Below are 11,228 nucleotides of genomic sequence, written 5' to 3' on the forward strand. Positions count from 1 at the left end.
CATCATCAGTATAAGAGATATTGCTGCAGTTACCATTGTCATTGCTTTGAAACAGCTGTAGTAAATTCTTCATTTACTCAGTAACAAAGACATACAGGTAGTCCTTGACTTACAACCACAACTGGGTTCAGGATGCGATCATTAAGTGAGGTGCACCTGATTTTACTTTTTTGTACCATGATCATTGTGAATCACATAGTTGTTAAGTAAATTACAAGGTCGTTAAAGGAATCCAACTTCCTCCATTAAGTTTGGTGGTTGGAAGCCCCCTGGGAAAGTCATAAATGACAATCACTACAGCTATCATAAATACACATTGGTTGCAAAGCACTTGAATTTTCATCACATGACTGTGGGGACACTGTGACAGTTGTAAATACAAGAATGGTAGTTTTTTCAGCATTTGTCGTAACTTCAGTCATTAAACAAATGGTTGTAAGTTGAACACTACCTGGAATAATATGTCATGCTTTTCCAAATCTGTGGAAGTGCAAGTTCAGAGCAAAAGCAATGCTTTAAAATCTAGGGGGGAAAAAATCTCCTGGTTGACATGGATAGCATGTCAACCAGGAGATTTTTTTTTCCCTAGATTTTAAAGCATTGCTTTTGCTCTGAACTTTTTTCCATCTCTAGACCCTTTCAAATCACCTTGCACTGTGATAACAATCAACATACCAACGAAGATATAGCTAAGCAATGATTTGTGTGTGGTAAGCTGGAAAATATTTTCCTGACCCTTGTGATGCCTACCATACGTATTATCAGCAGAAGTTAAACACTGCTATTTTATGAAATAGCCCTGAAGTAAGCCACATTATTTTATCCTCTCCCTGAAAACATGCAGTTGATTGGAATGCTTCAAAACATATTGGAGAATCCATAACGCACGAGTGCAGTTGCATAAATGCATTTTTACTTCAAGACAAGTAAATTTAAAAACTCAGTTCAGCAAAGAGCAGACTAAATGAATACAAAGACTCCTTTTGGCCATGTCTCTGATTCATGTGGACCCTATAATTGTGACTGTTTAGCTGGCTTATTCTCTTTGTTCATTTCTTTCTTAAAGGTATCAGATCCCTTTTTCAAAGTCTTGGGCGAGACAGTTTCCATAGCTTTGTCCTTCAGAGTTCTCAGTTTAGTCTGGAATCACCCAAGCCTTCCTGTCCTTCAAACACACTTCTTTTTCACCCAGAGGTAGCAGTGGAGAAATTCTGGAAAAAGACCATTTGTTAACCAAACAAAGGGCCACCCCATCACACTTTGCCTCCTCTCACATGTTGCTTTTTTTTCCATTACAAGGGTTGTGTTTGGGAGGAGAAGACAGAAAGATTCTGTCTCCAAACTATCGTCTGGAAGTTGAATCGTGGCAACTCGACTTACGTTCTTGTTGGCTTGAGATGTTTCACTGCCCATCAAAGCGGCTTCTTCAGTCTGAGCAAATTATTTTGGGGGATCTGAGTAGGCAGAGAATCGTTGGGATGTGCCAACTCTTAAAATTCTTAGGGGTATCCTGGCACTTCAGGGTTTCTTTCCCAATGTGCGTGGTACCTTGAGACATTTCTTAAATACCCCTAAGAATTTTAGGAGTTGGCAGTTTCCAACGACTCTCTGCCTACTCAGATTCCCTTTACCGACTTACTCAGACAGAGGAAGCTGCTTGGATGCGCAGAGAAACATCTCACACCAACAAGGAGATAAGTCCAGTTGCCATGACTCAACTTCCAGACAATTCTACCTGGATGACTGAGAATCTTCATCGACATATCTCCAAGCTATAATTGTCCATCTTTTCAGAGTGAATATTCATCTCCAAGCCTGACAAGTAAACTTTTTTTACTTTGTGACATAAAACTTAAGAGAAATGACCAACTATTGACAGTGCAATAGAACAGAGCAAGGAACCAATATGATCAGCCCTGAGGAGTTGTTCTGTAAGGAAATTACAATTATTTAGGGATGGGTTAATTGAGGGATGGGGTGGGAGAAGAAGACTGAACTCTTGAGATTCAAAAAAAATTGTAGAATCCTAGTTCACTCTTACTTTCCTTCAGCTTGTCAAATTGGCAATTTATTTTTCTTGACATTTTAGTGAGCAACTCTACTCAGCTAAGGGAGGCTATCTAGATTTCGTGACACCACAAATGGGTGGCCCAGCTATGGGGATGCAGATGCCAGAGGTCACTTGGAAGAGGAGATTGATTGATGCATGGCTGCATTTTCCTTTGTGCAAACCTTCTTAGGTGAGCACGTTAATTGAATTTAGGAAAATGGGAGATCCCTGATCACTTGATAACTTTTTCCATCAGATGTTAAAATTGGACATTTGGGGGTTTTTTTAAAAAAATAGTGTCATATGATTGGCCATAGTGTCAAAGTATTTTTAAAACATGAAAATACCTTAGCCATCAACAATGTCCATAAAACCAGGGCATTAAATAGATGCGGAGACAGTTTCTGCTAAGTTCCAATAAGCATCAGCCTATTATTTTCCTTCCATCTCTACCTAAAGCAATGCAGTCCTTCAGTCTATCCTGGCTATTCCTTTTATTCCAGCCTTCAAGAAGACAACTATTCCTTATATGCACCTTTGCTAACACATGAAATTGTGCAGCACTGAAATCTTCCTTGTGTTCTTTAGGAAGGACTCATGAAAGACTCCGGAGCCATGAAACCACAGGTTCTTTTAAGCAAAGCAATGGGGAAAAAATACCATCCCCGCCCATTCTGTCTGAAACTTTCTGCCTCAAACTTTTAGTTTGTGTGCTGAATACCATCTTACCCAAGCTGCCTTGTGTTATTAGGAGCTTCTCCTCTGCTCAAACCAAGTGCGGCTTCCATATGGTGCGATTTAAGGCTGCTTCCATGTGGAGCCCATGTGTATCTGTGCATGTCATTGCTTTCCGAGGCCAACATGTTCATTCGCCTGGCAAAGGAAAGCATTCTGGTGAGCTGTCAGCAAGGCCAATATCCACGTTACTGAACTGGAAAACAAAAGTCTGCTCCAGCAACTTAATAAAAAGCCTCTGAATATCTCAGCTGGATGTTTTTCTTCATGAGTGAAAATGAGAAAAGTTAGCTTGACATTTAATGTTCAATATCTTTTAAAACGGCGTTGTTTTTCCAATACAGCCTAGCACAATGGAGTGACGTTGTTCCATATTTTTATCCCCAGTTTGATCCTTCTCCTCTGTCAGCTGTAAGCAATGTCACCACATGGATTTCCCAGTCTTTCTGTAAATGACAGTTCGTCCTTGACTTACAACTGGAATTGAGCCCAGTTCTTGTAGTTGTAAGCTGAGGCCACATCCATTTTTTTTATATTTCTTGTGTACGTTAAGCACACACTGCAGTTGTTAATCAAATCAATTTTCTACAATAAATGTGTGTGGGGGGTGTGTGGGGGTGTTTCACCAGAAACTGTAAGTGAATTCCAGAAAGTGGCAAAAAATGTCACAAATTGCAGTCACGTAACCACGGAATTTTTATTTTTATTTTAATTCCATTCTGTGACCACGGAATGCTGTCAGCAGCAATGAAGGTGAGGTGGCTGCCAAACGTGCAAGATGCCTTGAGCAGGGGGTTGGACTAGAAGACCTCCAAGGTCCCTTCCAACTCTATTATGCTATGTTTCATGTGATTATGTGACCCTGGAGTGGTGTGTGCAGCTATCATAACTTCAAAAACTGGTCATAATTAGCTGGGGTGGTTGTCTGTTGTAACCGTTGAACGGTTAAGTCATAAGTCAGGGATTACCCATATGTTTCTCTGTCTCCCTCAGAACAGACAGCCCTTCCCATTTGCCCTCTACCAAGCAAACACTAATTATTTAACCACAGAGGGCACATTGCTCATGAAATTGCTATGAACTGAACTAGATGTGGTTTATCCCCAACCAGTTGTGTGGATATTATTTTTTTCCAATCATGGAGGTGGCTGTTAAGAGATTGAAAACCTTCTCAGCAGATGTATGCAGTTTCCCTAAATGAAGTAGTGGATTTTGCAAAGAATAGACAAGAGAATAATGTGAAATACCAGAGGCGTTATGCGTCAGACGTACAGTAATAGCTTTTTCTGAGCCAGCACGGGAACGGAGGAAAGTGGGAAGAATCAGAGTTACACGCCATGTTAACTTGTTGGGAAACTTGCATCTTTCTTGAATGGAAAGAAAAATCAAAGTACTAAAATGTATGCTTGTTTGCCTGAAATCTATGTTTAAAAGTGGTTAATTGCAACACATCTAACCCAGTTAGGTCCTTTCTTAGCTCCCGGTTGCACTGTCTCCCTTCTCATTCTAATCGATGCCCGTCTGGCCAGCCAGAGTTCAGGAAATGTCTTCTCTACTAACCAGCTTTGGAAATGAATTTGGAAACGATGAGACTTGCCTTTTCTGTTGCCCTTCCTCAGTTCTTAACTTCAAAGGAGCAGTTCAACAAAATGTGTTAATTAAATGGGCTTTAGCGTTTCCATAATATCGGCTGATTGTAATATCGGCTGATTGTGTAGAGTTAGTTAAACCCTTTGTGTGATGGGTCCAACTGGAATTCATTCAGCTCTCTCGAGATTTGTTTCCTTTCTGTGGCTCCCTTCGTATAGTGCCAGGAGTTGAAAAGTCGAGATGGTGGCATGGCGGTGCCTTCAAAACTCTGCCTGTTTTTATGTTTAGTGCAATACCCGTAAAACCAGGCAGAGTTTCCATCCCACCATCACAGGCACCTATTGGACTTTTTTTTTTTTTTTGGCCATACTTCTGTACAGCACCATTGACCCAGTTGTATTGCCAGGCAGGGCCATTACCAGAGAGGTATCCTTAACTCCTAGTTGTCTTTTTAATATTCAAGTACCGTCATCTCTAGGGATTACAGATAGATTAATAACAGAAAAGTTCATTTAATAATTAAGTCATCCATTTTGAAAGGTCATGAACAATTAGCTGAAGAAAACAGCTCTGCTTTTCTTAGCATGCAGGTAGCAGGGTGGGGGTCTCCAGCCGTGTTCTCTCTCTCTCTCTCCCTCTCTCTCCCTCTCTCCCCCCCCTCTCTCTCTATCTGAAGCAAGCACCTAACAACTCAGCGCTTTCCCTGACCATCTTGCTAATCTAATTCCCTTTGCAAAAACAGTCATAAAAGTGAACTGCCTAAGATGTTCCAGCTGTAGGGATTGTCTTATTACAATTTATTTGTTTTCTCTTTGGAAATAATTAAGTTTCAGGATGCAGAATTATTCAGCTTCTGGCTACTCATTCCTCTTTGCATTCTACCTAATGAATAGTTTGAGAGGGAGAAAGGCACTCGTTTCTTTCTCCACACTAGAAGGGGAAGGAAACTACTCCTGTTACGTGTATATCAAAGACTCCCAAGTGTTCCATTACATTATCATTTGTTTGTTTGTTTGTTTTTATTTAAAGAAAAAAAAACATTTCAAACCTCCAAACCTTCAGTCGCTTCAGTAGTAAAAGAAGTGGGTGGGAGGGTGGGCGGGATGTATTGTTTGAAAGCTTTCAGTGGATTCCGCTCCCCCCCCCATCCCAAAAAGTTTTTCTAAGTATGATTTGTTTTCTCTGCTGTCAACATTAATATCAATATTAACACAATGTGTAGTCTAAAACTAGTTCCTTTGTAGTTTGCATGGGATGTGAATGCTGTCTCAACGTGCCCAGATCTAGAAAACCCATTTTACTACTGCATGAGCATCCAATCAGATGTCAGAAAATATATATTTTTGTGATAATTTGGTGAAACTGACCACCTACAGGTTGCAGTAGTGTGTTGAATGATTTATTTATTTTTTCTCTCTCTCTCTTTATACATATTTCTCTATATTTGGAGCTCTAAGCTTCTTAGTAGTATGGGCTGACTTATTGAGTACTTGCTCTCTTATCGCATGGCCTTGGTTAAGTGTTAGAAGTTGGACCCTAGGCTGTTTTTATTAGTGTTTGGCTTTGTAATAACTGTGCATGCTCAGCTTCTGGCCTCATACCCAGCTTTATTCTCTGCACACCAGTCTTGAATAGCTACAGTGCTCAACCGAATTTTGGCGCACCCGCTTCCCCGGCAGGCTCCAATCCGGCCCGGCCCGGAGGATTTCCAGGGGCAAACAGCCCGGGTCCAGTTGCAGACCTCTACGGTACAGCCAGTCAAGACTCCGGTGTGGGTAACTACATAAGTGCTGCCAGCCCCCAGCCTGGCTCTGGCTTTGGGCATGGAATTGCTGTAAGTAACTCTCTTTGTCTTCCTGTTCCTTCTCTTGAAGAAGCTCTAGACTGAATAAAACCTGTTGGCACTGCAATGCTCTTCTATGGAAACTTTCAAAGCAACACGGTCTGGGGCCCTGTCCTGTCCTATGAATTGGGCACTAAATTGAATCTATTTATTCACATACATATGATCTCTAGATTTCATATAACAGAGGACTCCGATTTTGATAGAGACCGCATATTGTTTCTCTGGACTTGCTAGAAACCTCATTCAGCCATGCCCCACATTTTGATTTTTTTTTTTTGGCCAGAAATTGGCAGTGTATTGGATTCCCTTATTTCAGTTAAATAGCAATTGTGAGGTGCCTGTTTAACAAATGCCTGTATTTATTCCAAGGGAAGAAAGATACATCAAGCTGCAGATCACACTGTCTTTTACTTTCCAATAGGATGTCTCCTTTTCTTTAAGAATATCTGCAAAAATTCTGTACACTGAACTTGGCCATATGATTCATCTTACAGGTAGTCCTCAACTAACGCTACAATTGAGCCCAAAATTTTTGTTGTTAAATGAGACATTTAAGTGAGTTTTGCCCCATTTTATGACCTTCTTTGCCACAGTTAAGTGAATCACTGCAGCCATTAAGTGAATCTGGCTTCCCCCATTGACTTTGCTTGTCAGAAGGTCACAAAAGGGGATCCCGTGATCCCAGGACATGGTGACCATCAAATATGAGTCAGTTGCCAAGTGTCTGAATTTTGATCATGTGACCATGGGGAGTTGAAACACTCATAAGTGTGAAAAATGGTCATAAGTCACTTTTTTCAGTGCCTCAGTAACTTTGAATGCTCACTGAATGAACTGTTGCAAGTCGAGGACTACCGGTATTTTAAAATCTTTACAAGCAGCTTATGCTGAATCATTGGGGGCGGGGGGGGGGGGGGGGGAAGGAGAGCTTTTCAGAAATGAACCAAAACAACAAATAGAGATTGTACACTGAGCTAATTTTAAGTAGCCCCAAGTAACTTGTTGGCAACACCCATATCACAATATATCTTAGGAAGCTCTGAGTGTTCCTAATGATGCATTTCTGTATTCAGTTCATTGGCAGCTTAGTGTAGTTGTGCATCCTCAGGAACAGATGTATGCATAGACATCTGAGTCATTTATAGAAGCGCTCTTACAACTGCAACATGGGAAGGAAGGAATGGCCTATAATTGCATTGTACAAATTGAATGCCCACTTTATTCCTAGCCAGGCTAGAACTGAAGCATTGGTCTACTATTTTGCATGGGAAGTTGCCATGCCTTGCACTTTAATAGCCAATTAAACACATGACCAGACTGAACTATATCTCTCCCTTGAGAATGGTTCTAATACTCCCAAGCAAAAGGGTAGTATTAGGAGGAAGTAGGGAAAATGTAATGTGAATTAAATTTGAAGGGCCTAATTATCCACAGAAATGTTAGCAAGTAGTGCAACATACCTCTTTCCTCAAATAAATAACAAAAATGTTGAACATTAACGTGGTGCAATTACTAATTTGGGAGGAAAAAATTACTAATTTGGGAGTGCAAATTTTGCATGCAATGTTTATTTCCTCTAATTCTGCTGTTTTCAAATTGTGTGTGGTAGCATGAATGTCCTGTGTATCTTCATAACTAGTTAATAAAATGATTTTAAACCAACTTTGGAAAATTTCACAGACACGCACACGCATGGACATCGTTGAGTTATTTTGTCTCAAAAATGCAGACAAGTTCCTCAAATTATTTTATTTGCTAAAGAATAGCCCAAGTATAACCGAATTGTTGTTTCATTTCTTTCCCCTTGTAATGTCATCTGGGTTACTGGTAAATTCCATTGGGTCAACTGTGGTGAAATACAGATTATTCTGATAAGACCTACATCAATTTAAACTCTATCTATCACTGCTTACAACACCCCTCATTTCCATTTTGCACCTAAAGAAAAAGATTGGATTGTTCTTGAAAAGGTGTGTGCTGCTGACCTTTCCCTGTGGTCTGTTTTCTAAAGAATCACGCCGCAGTCAGCATTATATTTTGTCTGCACCAGTGTAGTCTTTTAAATGATTTTGTGTCTACTGGAACAGAGCTGTCTCTTTAATTTCATGTCCAATAACATTTTTTTTTCAAAAAGTGTCTGCCTTTTTAATACATTCATGCCATCCATTTACTAACAGCAATTTAAAGATACTCAAATTTACTTTTCAGCACCCTTAAATTTGAGCTTGCAAATATATGAGCAAGAACAGATGGCAACAATATTCATGCTAGCAACACCAGTACTTGATAATTTTTGATAACTCATGCAAAAAAATTAAATAAAATCATGTCTTCCCTTGTATCATATTAGTAACAATTGCAATTGTACAATTTTAGGGGCCTTTGATTGCAACGGCTTTTACAAATGGATACCACTGAAACGTTACACAGGGTTGGTTGCCATCTCACTTGGAGGTATATCAATCTATATAGCATTTGTATTTTCTACTATATCCCTTCCCTCTTGGGGGGGGATTTAAATTCTGATACTTTTAATCTTTTATTTATTTTTTTCGTAAACATTTTAAAATCAACCTTTTGGGCTGGAAACTTGAAAGGTATCCTGAAGCAATTCTGAGGGGGAAAAACAGTACATACAGCAGTTAATTTTTTTTATTCAATTGCTATGATTATTTAAAACAATTCTAAATACTGAGGGTCACTCAAATGTTTAAGGGGAAATCTATACAATCATGTGAATTTGAAAGAAACTTTTTAAAAATTGTAATGCTTTTTAAAACTCATTCATTTTTATGCTAAAGACTGTAAGCACAATACATGTGATTTGTTCTTAAGGAACAATCATGAAAATCAGGAATTAAATTTCAACAGAGAAATTTACTAGAGTCATGTATATTCTGGATCCCCACCTGTTTCCTCCTCTTTTACCTATGGCTTTTAACACAGTATTTTTTTTATATACTTCCAATAATAAATATTTACTTTAAAACAGAGCCATAACCAGGCTAACGTAAGGAAAATGTGAGAAATTGTTTGCTAATTTTAATTGTGTACTCGATCTATTGCATGAATTCTAATTTCCAAATCAAAGCATGAAATTAAAAGTATGATTGCTGAAACAAGCGCATTTTTCATGTGTGAAGATGAACCCAAGTCACTTAACATCGGAAAGGGTAGAAGGAGCTAGTCATGATCAAATGAGATTTTTAAAAGCTTCTAAAAGGTATGGTGCTTTGGAAAATGTCAGTACTTGCCACTGAAACGTGAGTGCTTGTGACATTCATCAAATGAGATTCATGTGTTGCTGTGTGGCCGATACACCATAATGGAGCCTGAATGTACAAAACATGCCTAGTCATTTAAGTATGACTTTGCTGGGAGTCTGCCTGAAAGCCCAGTTGCCCTGCGTGAGTTCCAGGACTGAAATGTAGAGAAGCAGGCAGGAAAATGTAAGATTACCTCAGAGTTAAAAAAAAAAAAAGGGTGGGGTGTCTGTCCATCTATCCCACAGGTCTGCAACCCGTGGCTCCAGAGCCGCATGCGGCTCTTTCAGCCGTCTCCTGCGGCTCCCAGTCCTCTGCCATGTGCAGTCCCCCCCAAAAAAGGGACTAAAAAAGTTCAACCAATCAATTCAGATATGCAGTCTCCACTGTTCAGTCAAACCCTGTTCTGCACATGCGTGCATGTACGTGCACGCGCGCACATTTTTTGCGGCTCCCAGTTTTTTCTTTTGTGAGGGAACCGGTTCCGAGTGGCTCTTTCACTGTTTCAGGTTGCTGACCCATGATCTATCCACATGCATGTACGGACACACACTTTTTATATGGTTCAAGAAATGTAATTCCTGATTGATCCCGATATTAACAGTTGTTTGCAAAAAAATTAGGTCTGCTAATGATCCTCAAAAGCACGTCCCAGTAATTTCTTGTTCCTAACCTAGAGGAATGTTTAAAAGAGGCATAAGGTGAGGACAATGTTTAACCAATTAGCACCCTGTACGCACTCACCTCATAAAGCCACAGTAAAGATTGGCAAGCCAAGGTGGTGTCCTTGATATTACTTTTCACAAGGGAAAAGGATCCTCCTTGGAGAGTGGGTGCCAAGAAGTTCATGGGCAAGATAAACCCCTGCTTCCGTGACTGTTCATCCTTCTTCATTATCCCTGTTGAGGATGTTCGTTGCCTCAGGAAAGGACTCACTACAGATATTCAAAAGTTGAGCAGAAGGTAGACAAGGCAAGGGTGGCCTTTTGTAATATATATTTTAACTGGAACAACCTATCTCCTCAACATGCAAATTTCACCTCTGTCACTGTAAAGCAAGAAGAGTGTGCAGGGGAGAAGTTGAAATTAGATGCTTAGATATGCACTGCAAGGATTATTCATGTTTTCAGGTCTAGAAACTTCGCGTGAGAGAGAGCCTAACTCAAAATCAGCTTTTCAACTGACACCCATGAAAGTTATTGTGGCTTGACATTCTGTCGAATTGTTACAGTGAACCCGTAGTTCAGATTACTTTTGCCATTACTTTTACATTATAAAAGTTTCCAAGGGGGATTCTTGATATGGGAGGCCTCAATCTCAAGGTGGGGGGAAAAGTTTCTTGTAGCTCACTGTGGTTTATTTGAAATGAATTAATGAATGAATAAAAGGACTGGGAGGATTAAGGCTTCTCTGGGGGCCACACTGGATTGCAATAGTTATTCGCATTATTGTTGAAGGTATTTGTTCAAGCCACTTAAACGGAGTATTTGTGACATTCACAGGAGAACTAGTTCTTCTATAACTGAGTTGTTATCATCATGCAATGTAACCGAAACCTTTTAAAATATTCTTCATGCTGCAGTTTATAAACTGTATAAATCCATCATGGATTAGTTGCACATCACTTCTAATTTCACATTGCTCCATTTGTTTTGGCTCAAAATACTACAAGCCTGAAAAATGAAACGGTAGACTTACCAAGCAGATAATTTCTTAATTATTTTATCTGAGTCTGGTTCAGCAA

General features: G+C 39.7%; 1 protein-coding gene across 8 annotated transcripts in view; it reads left to right on the forward strand.

Annotated features, from left to right (window-relative positions):
• Nucleotides 1-11,228, forward strand: part of MSI2 (musashi RNA binding protein 2) — a 594,728-nt gene that overhangs the window by 576,227 nt on the left and 7,273 nt on the right. For 4 of the 8 annotated variants that reach the window (XM_083379765.1, XM_083379766.1, XM_083379768.1 and 1 more), the window contains 2 exons: nucleotides 6,001-6,209; nucleotides 8,598-8,675. In XM_083379765.1, the coding sequence (XP_083235891.1) occupies nucleotides 6,001-6,209; nucleotides 8,598-8,639 (251 nt within the window). In that variant the 3' untranslated portion in view covers nucleotides 8,640-8,675. Of the gene's footprint in view, nucleotides 1-6,000; nucleotides 6,210-6,642; nucleotides 6,716-8,597; nucleotides 8,676-11,228 lie in introns of all 8 variants that reach the window. The other 4 variants (XM_083379763.1, XM_083379764.1, XM_083379767.1 and 1 more) reach the window with 2 other exon arrangements.

Source organism: Vipera ursinii (assembly GCF_947247035.1).
Source record: "Vipera ursinii genome assembly, chromosome: 1".
Classification (NCBI taxonomy): domain Eukaryota; kingdom Metazoa; phylum Chordata; class Lepidosauria; order Squamata; family Viperidae; genus Vipera; species Vipera ursinii.